We start from the raw sequence: 25,948 nt of genomic DNA, 5'->3' as shown, positions 1-25,948 counted from the left end.
AGACCTGCTTATCTATCCACCAGCCAGGGAAGGCAACTCTTTAACAGTCTTCAGTAAGACAGTGGTTGTGAATAATTTCAACAGGATGCAACATCAGAAAGCTCCCAAACATCAGAGGTGTTTTTGAACAGAGGGGGATAAGATACAGTTGTTGCGAAATGCAGCTTGAGATTCTTCTGAATAATAAATAGTGGCAGAAACCAACATGCAATTACCTTGGTTTGTATCAATATATTTTTTTGCTAGCTGTTCTGGAAGTATTAGACGAGTTGCTAATTGTTCTGTAAGTACTACGTTAGTTGTCTGCCAATGAACACATGGAGTACCACCCTTCTCCAACACCTCTCTGAAGGCCACTAGAGAATGCCTATATAGGATTTTTTTAAAACATTTCCACCATTAGATATTCCAGTTTATTCAAATGGAATCTATTTGTTGTGAGGAAATAAACAGGGATAGGAAATAAATGTGAGGTTGTGGCAACTATACTGATAAAAAACAAAATTCAGAATTTTATGTGATAAACAACTGGACAGAACATAGCCGATATTCTCTCAAAAATTTAATATCAATCTGAAGGAAGACAATTTTCTTCAAAATAAAACGTGACAATTTTACAGCATGTAAGTTTAAAAGAAACTTATCTTCAACTGCTGCATTAATAAATCCATATGAATATAAATAATCTGATTTAATCACAATTGTAATTTCCAGTCACAGTTTAGCAACTACAAGCCAATACACAAGTTACTAAGCTAGAGTCATTTTTTGTCCTGGTCTGAATGTGGAGCCAACTTGTCCTTTCCTCTTCTTGGGATTCTGAAAATTATCATACCTGGAAACAAAGAAAGATATTAGCAAATTCTTACGAAATGCCTGTTTGCATACGCCTCTTCACAGGAACGCAACACAGAACTACAGATGTTTACGTATATTTTTATGCGGGTGGAGAGTGCATGTCTCCTCAGACCTGGAGGAGTTTTCACCCACAAACCTGAGAGAGCTCTCTGCCCTGCTGCTTTTTTTTTTATTTTTCGTTTTCCCTTTTTGGGGCTGGGGAGAGGGCAGATGGGGCAAGGAACAGAAGTGGACAGGACAGTACAGGCTCCTGGGAAGCATCTCTCATTCTCCTCCTTTCCTGTCCCTTCCTTCTCTCTTCCCCATGCTGGGTAAGACCTGTTTATCCATGTATCAGCTGAGGAAGAGAACTCCTAACAATCTTCATGTCAGAAAAAAACACTGGTGAGATCAAAGAACATCCTGGTGCCAGTTTCCAGCTTTTTCACTCCAGTCTTTTCCAAGTCTAAGGAGACACAGTCTCCTTTTCTGCAGATTATTGCCTTTTTCCCAAAACAGCAGCTACAAAGACCCCTATGAAGAGTCAAACCCGGCAGTTTGAGAACACGAGGAGCTACTGCTCAGTGGGAGCAGGAAGGACCCCACTCTACATCTGAGAATCTGTGCCTCTTTGTACTGGTACAGCTCTGAACATAATACAAGTGTTTTCTGGTCTATGATTAGAATTTCTAAGTCCTACATTAATAAAAACAATAGAAGACAATGCATTGCTAAAATATTTTGTATGTTAATTTAGTATTTCTGGAAAAAATTGCTGTCAGAAGCTATTCAACTCTGCCATTCCCCACATAACTATTGTATTTCTGATGAATAAGAAATGTGAAAAGACCAAATCTCCACTGAATACACAATTACAGACATTAAAAAGTAGTACTTACAGTTCAGTAAAATGCTTCCAGTCATCTTGGCTAATGGATGGTCTTATACCCTCAAGTGCAGTCATCAGATGGGACTGGTTAATAATTAAAGTGTTCTTGGCAAGCACTGACTGATTAAGGGTGCTGTCCTCCTTGAAAACAGAGCCATGAACAACGAAAAATTACCACAGAAACAAAGACATAGCGCCATGAATATCAGTAACTCTGGAACTTCATCATTAGATGTGCAAACAAATGTATTACAAACACAATCATAAGTCCTGCGCCCCCTTCCAGAATTAGTAACACAGAATAACTACTTAGTTATATGAACTCTAATATCTGGCTTATTTCTCCTCAAATGAGGTATCATTTATCTTTGCTATTTTTGATATATTTAATATTATTGCAGAAATTATTTATTGACATTTGAAGAAGTGTGGGAAAACAACAGAAAAGTGCTAAGACTAAATAACTGAAAGAACTGCCATACTCCACTCTTGGTTCTGTAGTTGGCTTTGACAGCACCGATTTCTGTCCTCAGGTGCTCTATTTGCTGCTCCTGGTTATTTTCCAGGGAGTCTTCTTGAGAAGCTGCTCTGAGCACTGAAGGCTGCGATGACGCTACGTCTCTCTGAGTCACGCTGGTGAAATCGTGAGTTATGGAGTTTGGTCCAGACAAACACAAAGAGCTCTAAGTTGACCACAAGGAGAAATACATTAACTCATTATGGATCCAGAAGAGCAACTCCACCATTAAGATTTAGCCCATAATTCAGTATAAGCTTGCCCCTGCTGGCAAAAAGAGCACTTCCTCTTAAAAATATATCACATACATAACTTTTTGAACAGAAAGATGTAGGTTAATTTGCTAAGGTGTTTAGAGAAAAGTACATATTTGAAAATTGTTTCATGTTTGGAAAAAATCTGAATATTTTTGCAATGGCCTATTCTCAGAATAAAAGTCTGCTAAGTCCATTGTCTTATTTATATATGAAAATCAGTGGTTGTGAAAGTGGTTCTATGTAGTTAGCTTTGGAATGACTCATAATTTAAATGCTCATCACCTCCAAATTGTCTGTGCACTTGTTAAAATACGCAACTTTGAAGTTCAACAACTTTAAGAGATCAAAGTCCTTGTTGCCTTGCTGAGGAACCTCAACAGTCAGAGGAAATCTGAAGTCTCCAAATGTACGTTAGTTGAGCACTATCACTATAATGCAAGATAAAACATACAAAAGCACCTTAGTAGGCAGTAATTCATTATCCAGTGTCAAGATGAGTTACTTGTGGCTTTAACAATTGATGCAAGACAGTTCTGAACACAAGAGTCTAACAACTTTGGTAACTACTAGTAATAACGGTTCTACAACAGGTCTTGACAATGAATGTCTCATGGTCACCCGCCGACTCTGAAGTCGCCCGTTCACCACAGGGAGCCCAGAGGCAGCACGTTCCGTTGTGCCGAGCTGGAGCCAAGCTGGTCCCTGTGCGGGCGATGAGCCGCCAACAGCACATCCCTCCGGGCGAGCGGGAGAGAGAAGGGGCTGCTCTCCTCAACGGGTACTGCAACAGCAGCAATTCTGCTCCTTGAGAGCATTGACAGAAGCTAAGGTTTACTTTTGTTGTCTGCGCAATCCCATGGTCAGATTATTGCATTAATGCACACCCTACTGGAAACTGAAAAATATTTGTTGGTTCTTAAGGTTATGACTTAATTCTTGAAAGCTGGATGGTCATTTAATAATAAAACTAAGTTAAAAAAAAACACCAAAAAGTAAAAAACTGTTTTAGTATTAAACTTTGGAAGGCAGCAAGCCATTAGACCAGGCAGTAAGATCTAGTATGAATGCAGTTTGCTTAATTCTAAGGTATTAAGCAGTATTTTGGGATGTTGATTTTGAAGTCCTGCAAAGTTGCAGAACGTCCATATTGTATTTTGTCAGATCACATCCTTCCATCTTCTTCCCCACTGGGGACCACAAGGCATAGGCTGAAGACAGTTTGAAGGACAAACCAGACATAATTGTATTTATAACACCATACCATTTGTCTACTTCAGTTTTTCTGCTTCACAACTGATAATATTTACAAAATTCAAAGTATTAAGTGAGTAACTTACCAATTCTGAAGGAGTTCCATTTCCCAGCTCTGATTCATAAGAGCTTCCAAAATAAAGACGATACATGTTGGACCTTGGATCCTCAGGAAGCAAGTCAGACATGTCTAAAGAAATAAGAGATTGCTCTAGCCCTGCTTCTCCGTCTATTGCTGAATCATCCGAGCCACTGCTGTGGTTTAGAAAAACCATGGAAGAGAGACTGAAGTCACTATCAGAACTAGAACCAAAATCCTGTGGCAAAGAACAGAACATTAAAAGTGTTAACTCATAAGTAATTACAATCTGAAATACATTTACAAATTTCATACACAGTGCAAATGAAAGTATCGATTTGATTCTAGTAATCTGTCTTTCTCTGGGAGTATATTTACAAATAATTCTGCTAAGAAAATCCAATGCCTTTAAACAAAACTTTCTGTCTTCATGCTAGAAAAATAATCGAGGAGATAATCTTAAGGTTTTGTTTGTTTGCTGTGAACTGTCTCACTCAGTAACAGCAAGCGTTGGGAAACTCCATGTACATTTTCCATTGCAGAACTCCATCGCTTCCGCCTCCACCACTCCCTCCAGGCAATTCAGTATCTTGTGCAAAGTGCTCCAGGAGACTGTGGTGAGCCCACTTTTACAGCGCCGAATCGCTGTACTCATTTTCAGTCATAGTCAACACATCTTAGGTGTTGGTGTGGAAATCACAGTTGTTGCCTTAGACTGCTGTCTGCAAACCTTTTTGGTTGTACACCCCTCCAGTGAAAAACGTCTGAGCACACTCCACCAAATATATGCGTGTTTATTTATTTGTAATTTATGTACATGTACTATTGAAGCCCTAGTATATAGTTCCTGCACCTGAATGGATTGTCCTGTGCACCCCCGGGGTGGGTGCACACCACTCCAGAGACCACTACTTTAGACAATGGCCTCCTCTAACAATGGATAATCATCAGGTGTCCATTCAACTACCAACTTACTGAGGCTACAAGTGAAAAGGTCTCCCGGGAAGCTATGCTGGAGATCCCTCCCACTACTAAGAGTTGCATCCTCAGAGCCCATGCCTTGGTAACAGCCGGGGCAAAAGGAACCTAAGAGGTCTCCTTGCTTTTGCACCCCTGACCCAACCCTTCCCTGTGACCCCCTCGCAGTGGAAGCCATGCCGGCCCCTTTCCAGCTAGAACCAGAAGACAGTCATTAAAAATGTGAGGAGAGGTGGCTGAACAGAGGCTAAGAGAGGAAAGGACCTGTCAGTCGCATAAAGGGTATAAACCAAGGGTGGGATCCTGAACCTCGGAAGCGCAAGCATCAGCTGGTGCCTGGAAGATGAGTCAGTGCAGGCCACTTCAGATACCACCACCCTCTCACCACTTCTCTCCTGACCTTAGATGAGACTCACTCTGTTGGAACAACTCCACAAAACCCACCAATTTCTTGCTTCCTCCACCATCCAAAATGTGCCACCTCAAAACTGCATTTGCTAGCTGCTCCTGAGAACCTCTGAGTGGGATCCCTCATATTGATCTGTCAGTCATCCCTCAGATTTAGCTTACATAAATCTACTTAACATTAAACACTTATCATAAAATGAAAAAATCTTGGGTTTAAGAAGTATTTAAACTAATTTGTTACATTATTCTTGCATTTTTCTGCTAACATATTAAGGTTTTAATCCTCTGTATACAAATATAGGAAACCAAAATCTTATTAAAAATATTTTTGCTAAAAACACATGGATAAAATTAACCCTTTCAAACATATCGACATCAAAATAAGAACAGAAGAAACTTCTTTTGTACCAGTTTTATTTACCTGTGTTAAACCTGAACCTAAATGAGTATGGATTGCCTCTAATTGGGCATTGTACAATAAAGCTTTTAGGTCAGCCCCTGTGAACCGTTCTGTTTTTGCTGCCAAATCCTGAAAGTCCACATCGTTTGCCAAGGACAGGGAATGACTGAGAGCTTTTAAGATTTCATAGCGTGAATTCTGTAAAAAAGGGAGGAAAAAAAAATGTCAGTAAAGCAACCTGTTATTTTTCTTGTCCTAATTGCTAGTGCTTTGGCCCTGTCACAAGCAACTTCCTACCTAAGGGAGGAAGGAAGGACCTTTAAATTTTCAAGAAGATACTACCCTAGTAGTAGTACATATAGGACATACTGGGCAGTAGTTAATCTTTAAAATACTGGCATACATTTGGTTACATTTTCTTGAAAAGTCTAAGGGAAACTGTACCAAACACAGTATACAGAGAGGTGTATTTCTCTAAATATCCAGTTAGTATCTGGGATTGTTATACATGAAATACATAAAAATATGAAGGTGAACTCACTACTCACATATCCTTTTGCAAAGAGAAGTGTGACAAAAGTGAAAAACTTCTGTTTACCTGAATGATCATATTCTAAATCAGAAATTTACAAGAAAAAAAAAAAGAAAAGGAAAAGAGGGTATAACTGTGTTCTTAAGGCAAGGGAACATCATCTTCATGTGAGTTTCAGAATGAAATGATGTAGTATTTGTTAAATATGACAACTAGTCTGAAAAAACAGCACTAATTTTTTTCTCATAGAATGGGGAATCAAAGACACACCTTGTACAGCCTCAAAGGGGCTCCAAACCCCACTAAAATGAATGAGAATCGTTCCTTTCCTAACTAGTGACACATCTGACTTAAAAAGTGCTTGAATACTGCAAACCAAACGTGGGTAAAGAAGAATGGGATCAACTGGATTCAGAATAAAACTGCTCTGAAAACTTCAGATAGTTCAAGAGTTGGGTTGAGAATGACTCTGGTTCATCACTTCAAGCAAACAGTGGATCCACTGGACTCATAATTCTCAGAAAGACACAGAACACGATAAACACTACCCTGCACCCAATTTCTTACTGCAGACTAGTTTCCTTTTTTAATTTTTTTTTTTTTTAATGAGCTATATCCACAGGAACATGATTTGATCTTGAAGACTGCGGGAAACAGCCTTGTCTTTCCCCAGTTCTATGCGAACACATTGGCACTAAAATCAATGATTTCATACTGTTGTATAACGGCAGCTGGGCAATCAAGTCCACTTTGCTCACGCTTGCAATGCCACTAACTATAAAGAAAAGGAGAATAAAGCTCATTAGTTTGATTTTTTTTTTTCTTTGCCTTGCACATAACATATTTTGCTTCCTCACCTGATCAGGAGGTGGACAGTACAGGCACTTGTCCAGGCGGCCTGGCCTTAACAAAGCAGGGTCAATCAAATCTGGGCGACTGGTAGCAGCGAGCACATACACCCCTTAGGAAAGGGCAGAAAATATCATCAACGTCTGCTAGACCTTTTCACAGAAAGGAGCACACAGATGAAGTATTACCTTGTAAGCCTTCCACACCATCTAACTGAGTCAACAGCTGGTTAACCACTCGGTCTGTAACTCCTGTGTTGTCGTGACCTCGGCGAGGAGCAACAGAATCAAACTCATCAAAAAAAACAATACAAGGCTTAGCTGCTTGAGCTCTAAAAGGGGAAAAAAAGCAATAAGTATATTCTGCTTAAGTTTGGGTCACAGGTAAAACTGCTTAGAAATATTAAAGATAATTGCTTTTGGCTTCAGAGAGCAGTTATCTTTAACAAAAGAACAGAAAATCTGTTTTCTGTGGAAATGAAGAGGTTCTGAAGAATTGGATTGCAATGCAACCACTACTCATTTTTATGACATCCCTTGCACTCACTCCATAATTTCTGAAGTACTCAACTGTTGTGTTAATATACATGAAAGCTCTAAAATCCAACCACTGCAGATGAGGTCTGGGCTTATGTACATCTCACACAGAGACTGCCTCACTGCAAACCACTTGAGGAGCAACAGCTATGTAGGATATGCTTATGTTAACGAGTAAGGACAGATCTGTAACAACAAAACAACTGTCACCGAGGACCTCAATACCAAGCCTAGTATGATCCTAGGTACTGAGTGTTCATTACTAGTTGGAGCACACTCGGCTGTCTCCTGGAACCACCTGAGAGGAACTCAGCATGTGTTTTCCACCCCAGTTCTGCCATGAGAAGCAACGCACTGTAAACGGAGAGAACTGGGAGCTCAGCTGCAAAAGTGCTCTCCTGATCTGAGCCAAAATGCTCCGTTCTTAAATAATGACAGTCAAGTTGAACTTGCCAAGATCTGAACATCTGGTTCGGCACAACTAATTATTTCAGATGCTTTTGTGACCTGATGCCATGTCTCTCCCAGGACAAAAAACCTATTTCTTAAAGCTTGAACCAATACACTTCATTAATAACATCACAAATCTTTACAAAGCCAACCTGTTAAAGATATCTCGAACTGCTTGCTCACTTGCTCCAATGTATTTGCTAAGCAGCTCTGGTCCCTAAAAAACAAAAAAAAAAAATCAGAAAACAACATTCATGATATGTTTCTTAGTTTTAACGTGTAGTTCAACGTCAGCATAGATTTCATATACTAGAGTGAATTTTCCTCTAACCAAGAGAAGGGCATCTCAGTACAGAATAGCCGAGGGGTCTAGATAAACCAAAAGAATCTTTTAAGCGTTCCAACTTATTTTCTTATTTTGAAATAATAATTTCTATTTTTCTACTATAACAGAACATGAGTTACAGTATTGCAAGGCAGCGGCTTATACTGCATTTTGAAAATATGTTTAAAATGCATTGCTCTGCTTCCTGCATTGTCCAAGGGAATCAAAACCCAGGATCTTTCTATAAAAAATTGGAAACTAAGAACTTCTAATTAAATTTTATAATTCTGCCTAATGAATAATTATTAAAAAAAAATATCTCAGTTATAAAGCTGCGCAGCTCCAGAAGTCAGACGGTGGGATACCCAGAGACATACCAAATTTAAATCTGAGTTTCTTACTTTGGTATTTTGCCCTCACAAGCACATATTCACAACTATTATGTTAAGCTATCTCATTCAGTTAATAAAATGAACCAATAACGTTCAAAATCTCGTTACCTTGATGCTGATGAAATTCATTCCACTCTCTCGGGCAACTGCTCCTGCCAGCAGTGTTTTTCCTGTTCCAGGTGCTCCATACAGCAAGACTCCTGATCTCTGTCGGATGGGCAGGTTTGCAAATAACTCTGGATACTGGGAAAGAGTTTCAACGAGACATATTCTAAAATGTGTGATTATTCTGCAGTGTACTGTGACATCACTGACTAGTGTTGACTTTTGTCTAAACAGCAGGTATCTAAATTTCTTTTATCCACATTATTATCGCAAGAGCTCATCTGGACTGTTGTTAGCTTACCTGGGGCTGAAGCGGGCTCCCAGGCTTCACAGGTACTTAAAATACAAACATGTGGCATTTTCTACCACGAGGAAACAGGCCAGAATAGGGATGCACTAGAGCTTTATAACGCACACATTGGTACTTCTAAATTCCTATTTTAATCACCAACTGATAGGATTACATTATGTAAGTATACAGTACAAGACTCTGTCCATTATGCAGAAAACTGTTCAGCTGTTTCTCTGAGGACTGAAATGGATGGCTCATTTCAGTGCTGGAAGTTTTAATCAAGGCAGAAAGGCCGAAGTAAAATAAAGGGGAATTGATGGATTGGCATTCATCCGAAAGAGAGCACTCCTCTAGCAAAAGCACTGCAGAAGGCAGCTGGAAATGTTATCTCCACAGAGCCTAATCACAAACCCTGCAGAGAGTGTCGCAAAGACGATGTCAGCAACACTGCAACACTCCAGAGCAACACCTGATCTACAGAAAAGCAGGAACGATTGCCTTCTGTATTTGGAAGAGCGAAGCGGAAGGAGAAAGACTTTTCCAGTAGTTGAACACAGTTGAAGATTGGGAAGCTACAAAAGTAGCTTAAAATCACATCTGTCGTCTTTCTGTCAAATACTATGTCACACCTTAAAAATCACTCTTCCCCTACTAACATTATGTACAAAATTCAGGTAACTAATTTAAAAGAACTGGGTACCTTTGCAGGTAACATGATGGTATCCATGAGTATTTGCTTCACATCTTTTAAGCCACCAATCCTGTCCCAGCCAATGTCCTTAGGTTTATGAAGGTTGACATTTCTCAGAGCTAATGGAGTAAAATCTTTCAGAGCTTTCTGAAAATCCAGAGTTGACAGATTCAGTTCTGCTTTAAAAAAAGAAAAAAAAAATCTTGAACCAAAAAAGAACACACAGCCTACACAAATTCCTCACAATATCTAACAATTAAATACATTTTAAACATAGAACATTAAAACTGGCTTTTTATTTCTGTATTACTCCACAGGTTTTACATAACAGAAGCAAGACTATGAAATAAGAAATTTTCTTGTCAACATACCACCGTTCTGGAATGCATTCTGGTTGGAAACACAGGCATGAATGGCACGATCAACCAGCACCGTAAAATCTCTAGCAACAAAACCTTGCGTTTCCTTTGCGATACATTGGAGGTCGAGATCAGAGAACTTCACATCAGAATTCAGTTTCTTTTTTATTATGGAATGCAGCATTTCACATCTTTGCTTCTGAAAAACAGAATTATGCAGCAAGTGTATGTTGAGTTTACTATTTATATGGAATTCAGAAATTCAAAAAATAAATACATACGAGTTACTAAAATTTCCTTAAATATTTACATGTCACCAACCCTTCAAATAACAAAATCCAAGCAGCCATGAATATAAACAAAAGTTAGTTCTTCAGGTGAATTTCAATAAATTCACCAGTTTTATAACTTTAAATGTTTACCTCGCCACAGCTATTTTAAATCCAAAAATAATAATACAAACCTCCACCACCCAGATTCTAGTGTTTTACACTTATTTTTTTCTGTTTCACAGACAAAGGAACATCTTTCATTTTCACAATATGAGTAGAATATATTTGAGATGAAATATATTGCATTAGATAAAAATACATCAGATAATTTGATATCTTTTGAGATCCTGACTTTTTCCAGTGATGTCTCTTCCTTATTCATGCACTGGTATTAAAAATGATAAAAGCAGACTTGCAGGAAGTGGGAGAAAGGTGCACTATCTGAGGCAGAATCCTCTGCTCAGTGGCTTCATTGCTAACCCGTGAGAGAAGACAAGCAGCAGCAACAACCGGTGCTAAACACGAGTTGCCACGTCTGTGCCACCTCGTGAGGGCACGCACAGGCACAAAGCGTCTGCTTTCTCCTGCAAGGAAGTTATGTTCTTTATTCTTACCTCTGTCCTTTTTACTTTTCAAAAGTCCATTTTCAAAATGGACTAGATTCAAAAGTAGAGGGATATAATTCATATAGAAAACCAACCCAAAACCTTCCCATAAAATTAACATTTAGTTTTAATAACATTTTAAAAATACACATTCTAGGGACCTATTCCTTTGCACAACGAAAAAACACACTTAGGTTTAATCTCATTTATCTAATTGTAGTGACTTACATGTTTTTTCAAAGCTGCTCCTCTAGAATCCCCTTGCAGGTAAGGAGGAGACAGGAGACACGTCTACCTCACCTATGACAGACGACTGGACTGGTTTTACGTTGGACTGAAATGTCCTCCGAATACACCCTTCCCTCACCACCGAAGAGAAGGAGAGTGGGGCCAACGGGGAGTTTTCACTGGGTTATGTTTATTTTTTTTAAACTTTATAATAACAGATGTAAGTCCTGAGGTAAATATTTAAGTATCATTAAAGAACTTCTAAGATTTCCAGATTTTTTTCTCTTCTTCAGGTGAAACCTACTATTTTTGTGGCTGTTTCAGTACTGTATTTGAGGCTGCAGGGAACGCAAACAACATTTTAACCATTTTACCTGAATTTACCTGATCTGGAGGTTGGATACGTTTGAAGCACTGAAATATGTGAGTTCCTTGAGCTGAAACCAGGGAAGGATGCAGGGAATGTTCAGACTGACTTGTGGCAATTAATGCAATCAAACTCCCCATGGAAATAACTTCTTTTATCAGATCTTTCAAAACTAAACACAGAAGACATTGCTCAATTAATTGCAAAATAAAAGATTCTGCATTTCGTAATAGACATTCCTACTGTACTGCAGGACCGCATTAGGGCACACAAAATGTAGCATCTTCTTATACATTTGTTTCATTCCCATGTTTACAAGATTTTTTAAAATTAAAAAAAAAAAAAAAAAAGAGATGTATAGTTATTTTTTTCTAGGACAGTATGTTCCACTAATAAAATGCCATCAGAAGTGCTCTTTAAAAGCTAATTTGTAACGTCACTGATGATGTCTACCACAGGATATTAAACATGGATGTTTTTTTTGTGCGCTATGATCACTGTTCTAGAAATATTATTCCCTCAATGTAAACAAAAAAGGGAAAGTCATAAGAATAAAAATAGACGTTAACCCTAGAAAATAAGCAATCTAGTGTTATGAAAGTCAAAGAAATTGTGGATGCAAGGAATAATCAAATGGTCTAAATACTGTAATTTGTGAATCCCTGCCATGGAATAGCACACGGTCCAGAGGCAATAATGATACAGACAGAATTGTCCAGGTAGGACAATACAGCTCAGGAGCAAGAAGTTCTAAGTTAGGTTATATTTTTACGCAGACATAGGTAGTACAGTATTACCATAAGCAAGCCTATTGCTTTGAATGCTTTCAGGGCTGTTCTCATGCTCTGGTGTAGAAGGTACCCCAACAACCTGATCGAGATCGTCCATCAAAAGAACGGATGGTTGTCTCCATGCTGCCTCTAAAAAAGCTTCTTCCACAGTTTTCCTTATATTTACTAATCTTTTTCCTAAAACAGAAATATAATTTTAATGATGAAACATATCAGGAAAAAAAATCATCAGACTGACTAGATCTTGCTCACATAATTTTTGATTTGTGTAGCTTAACATTACTCCTATAAATCCAGGCACCAAGATTAAACCAGAGCCAACAGTCAGTAAAGAAAAGAGTCCACATCTTCGATCAGAAAAGCACTAGAAGGATTCATCTGTCCTAAAATGAGATTAATCTTCTTTCATCAACCACTACAGAAGCCTACAGGCCCAATTTCTAGACAGTTAAAAACAGGGCAGTATCAGCAGCACTCTAAATCAGCTACTAAAGAGTCCCACAATTCGAAACATTTTTCAGAGCAAAGGACCGAGCTCTTTATCAATCTTTCCCTTTTTCTCTGGAGCACAGAGCTTAGTAGGGACTTAAGCAAAAAGAATATAGCCATGCAATACAAGGGCTCTGTTAGAAAGCAGTTGAGTATTCTCTGCCTCTGTAACACCACGACTATTTGGGAAAGCCAGTAAATGAAAGAGTAAAAAAAGCCGTTTTTGTTCTCTTCCATTTTTGGCGCAAAATACTTATTTTGAACTCACAAAACCTAAGGATTCATCTCATCATCACCTATAATCATGAGTGTTAGATAACCACTGCCAACATACACTGGGTTAGTAAATATGTCACCATAAATCAGGTCTCAGGTGGTTGTTCGATCCCTCTTTGATGCTTGGGTCATCCCTTCACTGAGTAATACAGGTATCCTTTAACACTTACGATTAGTTCATGTGACATTTATTCCACCTAGCACAGCTGAAAAAACACACAGTTCAACTTCTTCCTATTTTGTAACAATCAGAAATAAGCATGGCAAGGATGGCTTGAATTTGGTGGTGGTACATGAGACAGAAACTGAAAAAAGTGTGAAATAAGCTTATGGCAGCTCTATTTTCATCAGACTGATAAAGATGCTTATTGCGGGGCATCAAATATCCTTGCAAAAGCAGTAATAATACTAGAAAAATTATTCAGGCTAAATATAATAACTTCATAATTGTGCTGCTTTATCATACAGCCAATATTTGAGATTTAAAAAAAATTATCATACCTCTTAAAGCTTTACAATCAATTACTTCTACATGAGTATCCAGTCTGTCGAATGCTTCCTTGCAGATGGCCTTTGCTAATGTTGTCTTTCCACTTCCCTACAAAAATAAATGTGAGCCAATGTAAATTGACGGAACTATTTCCTTTTGTTTCTGTGGACTTGTTGTCACAGTATACACCAGTTAGCACGCTGGGAAAGCTGTACGCGCATGGGTTTTATTCCTCACCAAAAGTATATATGTACTCTGCCTTTATATCAGTTGGTAGAGACCAAAGCCCTAGAGTGAAACAAGTATAAACACATTCAGAGTGGACAGACCCACTAGAGATAATGTTCTGATTCCACTGATTCAGTGTTAAGACATCTGTTAGTTCCAGTGGAATACAGTATTAAATGATCACTGTAAGAGGCAACGGGAAAATCACAGTATCAACTCCCCTGTGTTGTAACATAAAATGGCAGGAGAAAATACTATATTCTTATTTTCATTCAAATATTTGAGAGACAAGAAGTGTTTATTATACTATAAACATGAAGTAGATTAATCCCCCGAGGGAACAAATTGAAGTTGCATGGGAACTAATCTTAAAAACTTACATTGTATATATATAATATATATAAATGACATATGTATATATATCGATGAAGTGTGCATATAATGTGCATACACATATATATAATACAATGTTTTACTGAATTAACTCTGTTCAGTTAACTGTTCTTTTTTCATCTTGTTCTTTAATTCTTTGGAATTCGCATGGTATCAAAGAAAACTCAGGAAGTTTTGTAACTACAGCAAACAGTCTGGGAGGGTTTGCAAGTGGGGAGCAGTGCAGCGTGTACCTTTCCTCCCGCGAGAAGCACCCCCCCGCTTCGCAGTCCCACGGCAATAGCAGCCAGCTTTTGAGACAAAGGACGGCCCAGAAGACTGTGGCTTATGTGCTCAAAGGAAGATGTTCCTAATTTGTCCACTCCTCTGCAGAGCAAATAAAACATTAAATAGCCTACAGGTAGCATCAGCACACGGGATGTAAACACTAATAGCTTGCAGTACGGTGAAGTTTTGATGCAGACACATTTTAAGGTACTTCACCTTTTCAAGAAAAAGCTAAAGGCAATTAAATTTGAAGAGGCAGCACCTTTACTTTGCAGTGGTTACACAGGGGACAGACAGACACTGCAGAACAGCCCCACAACAAAGGGTTATCCAGTCATTCCACACCACCCCAGTGCCAGGCAGGGCTCAGAAGGTAAGAGAAACCAGATTTTGGGGCTTCATCTATTTGAGTGTCTGAGTAACAACCTACTAAAGAATATAACAAATTGGTAAAACACCAAGCACGCTCAGAAAACTTCTCAGCCTTTTCAGAAATAAAGCAGCCCATAGTGCATTTGAAGATATCCTTATCCTTCACCCGTCCCAAATCTCTGTGACTTTTGATGCAATAGTCCTCTTTTCAGGTCCACAAACAGCAAAGCTATCGGGTTTGTATTTCAGCTTTCAACAAAAAGCATGAGAAATGGAGTGAATCCTGGTTTCTAACATCTCTACTCCCTGATCAGTTCCCACCCCTTTCCACTAACAATACACTCAGTTGCCTGTCACAAGGCCTCCGTTACTTTCCACAACGCCGGTAACATACTACCACAATACTCAGTCTTGTGTCCCCTCTGTCCCATCCTCGCTTCAGTTTGCTATGTGGTACCACTGCCTCCCTTTATACTAATGACCACAGCTTTATATATTACTTATTTATTTGTGAGAAAGAGTCCTATGGCTAGTTCCAGTCTGCACCCCTGCCACTAGCCACCTAGCAGCTTAACCACGGAGCTGCTGAGCTTGCGTTGCACTTCTTACCAGTGGAGACACAACTCTGAATTTCTCTCCTCAGCTAGCAATTCTGATAAAACTCACAGGAACTAAGTTTCTTTGAGACCCGTACTATTAAATTTAATTAAACAAGTAAACAGGTGTAAGTTATTGTGGGAAGGGGGCTGACAGACAGACTGCACCATATCATAAATTTTCCTTGCTTTGGAAACCCCAGCTAAACCCACCCTCCAGCTCCCCCAGTACCCCCTGCTGCTACACAGAGGTGTGCTTCATCCCGGAGAAGTGCTGCAGGAGTCACTGAAACATCAGTATTTCTACCTTTCAGTAGAACTGTGTGAGTTTCATTACACAGTTCTGATTCTGCCCATCCTATTGTCACACATGCTGAACTTGTCAGTACATAAGTTTTCTATTTCTATTCACTTCAGTTAAGACTATTCAGAGGACAAAATTAACCCTCTACATACACTAGGATAAGATCTAAGCCTGACATGAGCTTTTTTTAGATGTGACTTAGTTTTCAAAAAATCTGCATTCCCACCAGTATTCTTTTTCTTTTAATTTCCATTCCCTCCCATGTTTTCTGCTATGAAAATGTCTCACCCTAAATCACTTAGTTTGTGGTAAGGAAGGTTCCTGTCTGTATCACACGTAGGTGGCTGGCTGTCACCATCAGCTTTTCTACTTAGAGGATGCAAAAGAACCTGCAACAAAGGAAAAAATTAGTACTTTACATTAAATATACCTGCAGACAAAGGGTATAGAAATGACTAGTCTTTTTTGGAACTGTGTACAGAAAATGTCGCGTGTATGCTTTGCTGAAGCTTATTGAGCTTGAAAGAAAGATGCACTGGTAACAGGAATCCCAAATTTTGCAGAAAAACTCAATTCTAAACAGCCAAAGCAGGACACTAATTATCTGCTAAAATTTAACTCTATCAATTTAAAAATGAAAAAATGTTATCCCACTGTTATTATAACCATAAACCTAGAGTCACGGGCACTGGTTCCACCAGAATTATTAATGGAAACAGTAATCCTAATATTAAACAGAAATATTTATTATCCTGAGAAAGGAAAGACTGAAGAAACAGAACGCAGGGAAACTATATAAAAGAGAAGGCAGCGTGAGCTTGGTAGGTTTGACCAGGGAGTGTGTCTTGTCTTTCTCAGAACAAGCTACCGCTCCTGCCAGGTGAGCTGTGAAGGGATCTCACGTGGTTCAGGTATTGCAGGAAAGAACAATTAAGTGTAAGGATAGTATGTTCAGACTTGGACAGTACTGGCTTTCCTCTGCTCTAACTGATTTTTCTGAGAGTTTAATACAGACTATGAAATGCAGTAACCAGTGAGGTGTGCTTGGAACCTCACCAATGCTGAGGCTATAAAATAACATATAAAGAATGAAGATATAATTTAATGAACAGACTGACATTATTCATGTCAGAAGGGAAACCAAAATACATTATATAGAGAATGTAATATATTTAAACCAAATAAAACAATTTAAATTACTTGATACCTGATACTATGTGATATTTACTTGTATATTAGTCTTTTGCAGCAAACTGGGACTCAGTATAAAAATATTCTCAGACTTATTTTCTTCAATGTGTGCAGGATGCACCATACTAACGACAAACTCCTCCATTCCTATAAAAAACCAAGAACAACTATTAAAATTTGAAATAAATTCACTTTTTATTCCTCATAAAATGAAACAGATTAGTACATTTTGAATTACTACGATATAATGAAAAATGAAAGAATAAAAAAAGTTAATCATTATTAAAGCATAACTGATTACAGTTTCAGTGCAGAGATATCTGCTAAATGGTGCGTACAGAGATTATTGCCTACGTAAATTCCATAACGGAGAGTTAAGACAGCTACAGCACAGGCCAGTTTATCCTTACCTTCTTTAACAGACAGATGTATACAGTCTGTGCCTCTCATTATCCATGGGTAATCATCAGTAGTGGAATCCTGCAGCCAAGAACTGAAAGCAGATTTAACATCATCTTCATGTACATCTTTGTGCTAAATAGGAAAAGAGGGAAGTAAAACAAACCAAGGTGTTAGTAAGTAAAACTGTTTCCTATGCCTGAGGCATTTGTTTCTCTTATGGTAGCAGAGAGATGGAAGAAGATGTCTAAGAGTTTTATTTATTTAGAAAATTACATTTTGCCAACAAATACCATTTCTATCAACTGCTCTATGGAAAGGACCTGTTTAGCCCTCGCTACAGCAACAGGTGAATCTTCCACCACCTCTAAAGGTTTTCTCTTTGGAACACCAATGTGAGGGCAAGGAAAAGCTTTTATTCTTGTTTTACTTATCTGTATTGCCAGATCCAAGAGCACTGCTCGGCTCTTGGCTTTGGAAGAGCACCCAAGGTACGCACCGGTATTGACCTGCACCTTATTTGGGTGCTGACTCCAGGCCTCTCTTCCCTGTGTACGCTGCCTCCTACACATCGAACCCTGGGCTCCTCCGGGTCAGGGGCATCACCACCAAACCCCAACCGGCAGGCAAAGAGCCCCAGCGGCTGACCGCAGAGCACCCGGATAAACGGTACAGGAAAAGGAACTGAGTCTAGATCAGATCCCTCCTGGCAGAGTTCCTAATCAGAGAAGCATAATTCTTGTCTATAAATGGGGGAATCAACCAGGATCACAGAAGCAGTGTTCAGAAAGGAAAATGAAAGCTACTCTCATATTTCTTTCTGCATTTGTCTCATTTTCGTCCAAGAACTAAAAAAAACTTCAAATGAATTAGAAAGGAAAGCAAAGGAGAAATCTGTATTTAAAACATATAAAAGCTACTTTTTCCAATTTTAGCAGGTTACTGCAGAGTACTTCTTTTAACTCCAATATGAAAAAAAAAAAAATGCAGTTCAACCATTCCTCTGTGGGTGAGAAACCAAATTAGAATATGGGGCATAAAGAACAAACCTGCGTAAGCCCTGCTACGAGGGGAAGTGCCACATGTTGAAGTTCTGAGGGACAGCTAACACGGGAAATAATCAGGCCAGCGTCACACAGAAACTGGCAGAGGGTATGTTATGAAGAAATACTTCACCCCAGAGCTCTGCGTGACAGAGCGTGAGAACCGGCACCGAGCATGTTCTCACCGTCACAGAGGCTCACCCCTAAGACAGGGTATGTCTCACTGACAGGAAAACACAGGGATTCAATGATATAAAAAATTAAATCTTTAGCATGTGGGAAAAAAAAAAACCAAAAAACCCCCCCCCAAAACCAAAACATTAAAAGGAAGTAAAAAACTAAACAGCACATAAAATCTATAATTTTACTGCAATTGTCTTGGGAAATCCACTGGGCACTGCAGTGTTTGAGGAGTGTAAGCATGTCTTGTCACACAAGTCTTAAAATGGGTATTTCCTCTTTATGATTCTTTTTTATTTACCAAGTGCATTTATATTTACCAAGTGCAAAACAAAATGTAATGGCTTGATGCTTACAGTATCATTGATCAAAATATAAACCAGTATTACTAGACAAGCCTTGTTTAAGTAGAACATAGCATCTTCTTAATTTAAACTTGCACAGTAAAAAGAAAAAGCAAGGAATTATTCAAAAAAGAAATCCCTTTGGAATTATGTCATACGTGACAGACAACTTCCGAACTATCATCTAACATATGAAAAGAAATAAACACAAAAACCCACCAACTTGACTAGAGCAATCAGTTTTCCAACACGCAAACAACTATGTGACCAAAAATATCAACTCACTAAGTTCTGTTTGGGTTGCAGTGTGAGAGACACGGGAATTTTAGGAAGAGAGTCAACTGACTTAATTCGGACTGTTGAATGTATTTCAATATGCAGTTTTTTTCTCAGACCATCTGGAATCTGAAATATTTAAAATAAAAGCAAAGGAAAAGAAAATATTAGAAAGTAAAACAGGTATAACATTGCATATATAATACCACATCAGTTTCTTCATCACTAACAGAATCTCTACATTTGATCGTTGATCTGTTTATTGCTTGAAATCTGCAGGAGAATTAAGGAAACCACAAAATCCAAATCTTGTTCTCTCTCTGCACACGTCTAATTGCCTCTTACCCTATGTGTGAAAATGCCCACTATAGCTGACCGTCTACTACCTTCTGGAAATAAAAACCAGAAGGCTGAAAAGAATAATTAATAAGAATTTTTAGAATGTTGTAAGAATGCTTTTAGTATAATAGAAAAACACCAAGTCTACTTTCATTTGCTGATGAAAAGGAATTTTACACGGGCAGGTTAATACGGACAGGCCATTCCACAGGCCAGAACTAAGCACATCTGCAGCACAGAGAGAGAAAACCCTGTCCCCCTAAATTGTACCAGTCAGTTTGCCCTTTTAAAAAGGAAACTACTTTTCAAATATTCTGTGTTATTTTAAATGTATATCCAAATTGAAAACCTCCCATAAACGTTTATTAAGTCTGAAGGACTTTATGGTTGCTGGCATTTGGAAAATTGTTAGGTCTCTCAGATGATTCAGTGGTAAAGACCCCTGCGGGCTCCTGCTCTCATCCTCAACAAAAAAAATAAGCAAATGGTGAGAAGTATATTACGTCCAAATAGTCAGCTGGTGATTTGGAGTGCATTTTATCTATTTTTGTTGATCCCACATGTGCTTCCAGGAAAGAAAGAACACAGGCAGGCTGTAGTTCTGTCAGAACAAGCTGAAATGTCTGTGTCTGCAGGCTGGGACTCGTGGTACCTTCAAAATAGTACACAAAAACTAAAATAGTTTGAATTACATAAAAGCCAGTTATTTGATATTATTTTTTTAAGATGTGTTTTAAAAAGTACATAAAAGCACTTGCAAACATCGTGTAGCAATAGGATATGTGATCCCATCCCTTTACAGTTTGATGACACCTAGAGTCCAAAGCACATTTTAAAGTGATAACTGATGAAAAGATCTCATTATGCAGTACTGAATGTAAGTAAATACATTCACATTCTCATGAATAACAGTGGATACCAAGAGATTTTGAAGAAAGCATGCACTCCCTCCCGAAACACTGAAGAATTTTCACAATTTGGTGCAAAAATGCTATGGGTGCAGAAACCCAGAGTACACCGTATGTCTTGGAGGATGATGGTTAGTAACATAGCCCAGAACGAGATGGCTTAGCAAAGCACAGCTCCAGAAAATACCATTTGATTCCAGAATACTCTACTTGAGAGAATAACTCAAAGCCTATAGCCCCAAACTGCATGTTAATTAGCCAGTTCCACAATTATCCAATAGAAAATATTATCCACTAAAAAGCCTAAAAGATAGTGTGCTCCAACTGACCCAAACTCTTCCAACATGTAGGGCTTCCCCACTGTGGCCATACTCTATGACACTCTTTAGGTCTTCAAATCCATTCCACACGATTTGAACGACAGATCCCTCACTGGATTCTTGACTGCTATTAGCATCTGAATGATTTTTGTCTTGCATACTAGTCAAATGTTTTTGCTTTTCCAATGGCAGATTTTGCTTTGCTTCTTGATGACGCTGTCTTGGGGAAAGCAGCCGATTAATTGTCCCGTAAGATACTACAGGGTTTGGATCCAAATCAATAAATTCTAAATTCCACGGAAAAACATGAATAGCATTGCATTTCAGAAACGCATGAGCAGCGGATGCATTCTGTACGCTGGGAGGCTGGGACTGACACACTCTAAAAACAGAATCCATGTGAATTAAGTTCAGCAGCTTGTCTTTGAAGGTAATCATTTCATCTTTATCACACAAAGTCTTCTGTTTCTGCTCAGATGTATGAGAGAAAATGCTCCCTATGAAATTCCATATATTTGGGAGAACATTTGAGCCAAACGTCATGTTTGCATCAGCCTTACTCTGTTCAAGTACTCCTGGCTTGAAGTAAGGTTCTTTGGCAAAAGGATCCTTTACTGTTTCTTCTTGCTCCATGTTGTTTTTCACAAAACTTTTGAGCAAGATGTCATTTTCTGTGGAAGGCGTGCTGGTGATGTTTCCCTCAAGTTCGCGTGTTTTAGGACATATCAGAAGCTCCGTGCAGGGTTCTAATCTCCCATAGGGTGCTGCTGGCATAAGTGTACCTGAGTATGAACAAAGCAGGTCAATAAGTGCTTCCACCCTGGCCGCAGAGCTTTCTCAAGCTGCCACAAGAACCTGCCCTGTTGCTTACCGATTTTGATGTAAACGTGCGTGTGCTGTTCAACCCAGACAGGAAAGATGGCCTTTGGAAAGACTATTCGAATCTGGTCAAGAAGATGTCTTTCAAGAGAGGAAGCATGCAGTTCCTGGGAAAACGTGATATCATCATAAATTAAATATTGCACACATTTCCAACATCTGTTTGAAGATAGAAACTCTACATCTCTTCCTAACGCACCATTTGAAATATAAAATACAATTAAACCCCACCACATTTAGTATTCCCTTAGGGGCTGAAAAGAATGGGGCATTGGGCAAAAAAAACCTGCTTGTGTCAAAAGCTCTGTCATCTGCAAGAAAAGGATGGGAACAGGGGAAAAGGTTTTATTACCAGAACTTCCCAATCATCTGTTGAGAGTGGTTCCACTTCTACTTGCCGACAGGAGGAGACGTGGGAACAGGGTTCAAGAAATACCTGGCAAAAATAACACCATTTCAAAATATTAAAATTCTTATTTTCAAACACAGAACAGCCCCATCTTTAATTCAACTAGAAAACTGACATCTTCTTCATTATACACTTTCACTACTTTGAACATACATCTTCTCAATGACACGAGGTAACTCACAAGCAGAAGACGGGTGTTGAGCGTGTTACACACGGCTTGCTTGGGGCACGCCTGGGGACTGCAACACACTGCGAATGGAAGGGAGCGCGGAAAGCACCAAGTACTTCAGCAGCTAAAAATCTTTAATACGTATTGATCACATAATCATGTTTGCACTTTATACATTTTATTTTTAAATGTCCTGGACTTTGGAAGGCAGAAAAATTGGTTGAGTTATGCAAAAATTTGTATAAAGCAGAAATGCCTGAAGAAATGAGGCAAGAGTACAATACAAAAGCAAACCCAGCTCCTTTATGAATGATGTCACAGGAAACAGCCCCACTTCCACAGGACAGCTTTAAGGTCCTGTGTATCAGGAGGAATGGTAAAGGCTTTTCAGAAAGCATTAAATGTAATTCAAAAGTTTTTACCAAAGGCTCCACTTGGCAGAAAGTAATAACTTTCAAACAATATCATGTCACACATTTTTAAAATAAAGTTAATTCAGTTTTTATTGATATAAAACTAGTTACCTGTCCTCTGAGAGAGATTTATTGCAAGTCAGCTTTTATAAAAGTAACAACTGATTTTAAATTCCTCTAGGTCCTCAGTTTGAAGCAAGAGTTGAGAGGAATAACTTTTCCCCAACACAGTAAATAGAAGGGCATGTTATTATGAAACACAGCAAACATGCAATTCCCGACTTGAAAACAATGGCAAAACTACCTAATTATTCATTTATTCATTCAGTTGTACAGATTACTATGTCCAGGCAGCAGTCCAGGATGAGATTTTCTTAGGTTTCCTTTGTCAATTGTTCTTCTCTGAAAGGCTAGCAATTGCTAGAACAAAAACAGTAGTCACCTTGCCACTGAACTAATGCTAGAAGAGTAAACAAGGTAAGATAATACACTGCTTTGAGCCACATCCTTTGATGTCTTCTATTACGCTGAATGAGATTTTCCACCAGAGAATGGGCATACAGGAGTATACTACACAGTACCTCTGAGTAGAGTAATACTTTTCTATTCTTTAGATTCATTTAAATCTCTACCTATTAACATGACAAATCCCCTGCATGTTGAGATTTTAACAGTCCCATGTCAGAAAGCTCTGGCTGCCTCTTGGGCACCTCTTCAACTTCTGACCGATGAAAGAATCGTTTACAAGAAGTTTAGCACAGTGTCCAAGAATAAGAGGCCAACTTAAATACACATTCAAAGACAGAGGACACACGGGGACATGCGGTGGGAAAGGGGAAGAAGGACAAAAATTTAAGCCCCAAATAAGTCAAACAAGAAGAAATAAGAAGTAAGTCAATAATTACTTAAAAATAACAGGAACTCCAGGCAAAATATTCTCATGAGATAATTCCCAAATTGTTTAATTGCTTAAAAGTGTATTTTCCTAACATTAATGGCACTGCAGGTCGCGGCTCCAACCCTGTGAAGACCTACCCACCGGCCTATCCTAATATTACTTAGGCAACTGTTAAAGATTTAATGAGCAAATCTTTTCATATTTGAGACATTTCACGACAGTTAACTTTTCTTATGAGCAGATATAAATGAAGTAACTGTCTAAACACATGAAACAAGAAGGCTAACTGGTACATTTCTATCCTTTCAGGTATCTTGCAATGCACTCTTTATTTAAATAAGAAAAAAAGACTGCGTTGCAAACCTGTTGTCCGTCTGTAATGCCAAGTTTCTCTGCCAACTGTCTGTTAATCTCTGCAATATTTTCACCCTGGTGACCTCGATGCCTGATTTCCATCCAGCTTAAAAATACAGGCTGATGACCACAGGATACTTTCACAGCTTGGCCCTGTAAGTTTCAAAGAAACAAATTAACATCAAACAAGCTAAATGAGATGACTATTAGCCAACCTAAACTGGATTTGATTAGAGCGATCAAAGGAATTAAAAATATTTTCTGGATTTTCCATGCCCTATTATAATTAATATTCCCTAACAATAACTTGCTGCATGTATCTTAATCTTCACACAACGCTGAGTTTCACAGGCTATTTTATCACCCACTTACCTAATACCTTCAGCAATTAGATTTAGCTTTTGATTCCATTTAAGTTTTTATATAATTTACTTAGTGTAATCTATTAACATAATTATTTATCCCCTTTTTAACATTTTTATTAAAGAGTTTGCATCTGATATGCTACTGCTGACAAGATTTTGGAGACTGTGTATTTTCGCTTTGCGGGTGACGCTCAGTAAAAGCGGGAGCCCACCATAACCAGCCCTGTACAGAGCGACGCCGCAAGACCCCAAAGCAAGTACACTCCTTTTTCCTCTCTCTTGCCAGCAAATTTGTGGGACATCCGGTACCTGCAGCAGAAGTGAAGCTAACGTTTATCAGAGAATGGTTCGGGTTGGAAGGGACCGTAAAGCTCCTCTCGTTCCAGGCTGGAACAGGGACACCTCCCCCCGCCCGGGCTGCTCCGCTACCCGGGCGTACCGGCCTTCTTGCGACCCCACCAACCTCCTTCTACTACCCCAAAGGAAAAAGAGCAGGTTTTCACAAGCCTATAAGGCTTTGCTTTTGTGAGATGTGCGTTTCGGCGGCGGGGAGCTGGGAGGTTACCCAGGCCGGGTGAGGCAGCCCGGCCCAGAGGGGCCCAGGCCGCCCCCGCCGCCTCCTCTTCGCTCCCTCGTTCCGGCCGCCGCCCACCCCGGCCGCTCCCTCAGCAGCCCCCCCAGCTCTCCTGTTGGCCGCACCGGGATACACGCAGCCTTCGCTCTGGTTGTCGTGTGCGGGATGTTATTTAAAATCGACGGCGCGCTTCCCGACCCCGGGACTCGACAGGGCCTTGCAGGGCAGGGGGCCCTGTCCGAGCAGGAAGGCGCAGCGAAAGCTATGAGGCTTTACGCACACCGGGAGGGATGACTCCGCTGGGGGTCACCTCCCGCCCCAAGGCCTGACTGACACCTGCTCGGTTAGCGCTGCGGGAGGAGGGGGCGGTATTCGTGTCACCACGGCAACGGGATGCGGGGGGAGACACGCTGCTCTCCCATAACCCCCTGCCCGGGGCCTCCCTCCGCCCCGGCCCCCCGCGGGGCCCACCCGCTACCTGCTGCAGGCGGAGGTGAGAGGCCAGTACGGGCGGCAAGCGCAGGAAGCAGTCCCGGGTCCCGCTCAGCACGACCGTCACCGCGGCGGCTCCGGCTGCCCCTCCGCCGGGGTTGCCGCTGCCCCACATGCCGCCGGACGGGCCGGGCCCCACCGCCCGCTCCGCCCTGACACCGGCTGCCCACTGCGGGCGGGGCGGGCCTTCCCGGAACTCCCCCGCCGCCCCCGAGACAATGGTATCACCCTCTGCCGGCCAACGCGGGCGCGGCCTATGCCCGTTCCCCGCCTCCGATTGGCTTCTCTATCGAGGGATTCGGCTCTTTCTGCCTGGTTTAGCGACGCCGTCCATTTCCGCCCCGGTGGGAGCCAATGAGCGTTCTGCCCGTTGCCTGATTGGCTGTTCTCTCGGCGAGCGGCTAGAGCTGCCTGCGCGGTGGGCGATGGGAAGATGGCGGCCGGCAGCAGCGGTACCGGCGGGCTGGGCGATGCCTGCAGGCACCACGCGCAGCTGGGCGTCTGCGACTCGCGCGCCAAGTACCGGGAGGGGCGGAGGCCGCGCGCCGTCAAGGTGGGGCCGGGTTCCGG

At 40.2% G+C, this 25,948-nt stretch overlaps 1 protein-coding gene across 3 annotated transcripts; it reads right to left on the bottom strand.

The window, feature by feature from the left end:
• Nucleotides 1-543: 543 nt before the first annotated feature.
• On the bottom strand, nt 544-25,623 carry PEX1 (peroxisomal biogenesis factor 1). 3 transcript variants are annotated; one of them, XM_074151090.1, is made up of 24 exons: nt 25,365-25,623; nt 23,957-24,100; nt 22,057-22,140; nt 21,697-21,811; nt 20,835-21,607; nt 19,268-19,387; nt 17,427-17,550; nt 17,054-17,163; nt 16,114-16,214; nt 14,520-14,652; nt 13,677-13,773; nt 12,417-12,587; nt 11,637-11,791; nt 10,160-10,346; nt 9,798-9,964; nt 8,809-8,943; nt 8,136-8,200; nt 7,186-7,328; nt 7,006-7,109; nt 5,638-5,814; nt 3,838-4,068; nt 2,209-2,409; nt 1,737-1,867; nt 544-835 (listed from the first exon to the last, which is right to left on the bottom strand). In XM_074151090.1, exons 1-24 carry the CDS (start codon nt 25,491-25,493, stop codon nt 751-753), a joined length of 3,882 nt encoding a protein of 1,293 aa, XP_074007191.1. In that variant the 5' UTR covers nt 25,494-25,623; the 3' UTR covers nt 544-750. The 3 variants fall into 3 exon arrangements, with proteins under 3 accessions (XP_074007191.1, XP_074007189.1, XP_074007190.1); XM_074151088.1 differs by having other exon boundaries at nt 9,798-9,967; nt 25,365-25,493; XM_074151089.1 differs by having other exon boundaries at nt 9,798-9,967; nt 10,163-10,346; nt 25,365-25,493.
• Nucleotides 25,624-25,948: the final 325 nt, after the last annotated feature.

Source organism: Numenius arquata, chromosome 7 (genome assembly GCF_964106895.1).
Source record: "Numenius arquata chromosome 7, bNumArq3.hap1.1, whole genome shotgun sequence".
In the NCBI taxonomy this organism is placed as follows: domain Eukaryota; kingdom Metazoa; phylum Chordata; class Aves; order Charadriiformes; family Scolopacidae; genus Numenius; species Numenius arquata.
This window is presented reverse-complemented; position numbering and strand designations above follow the sequence as displayed.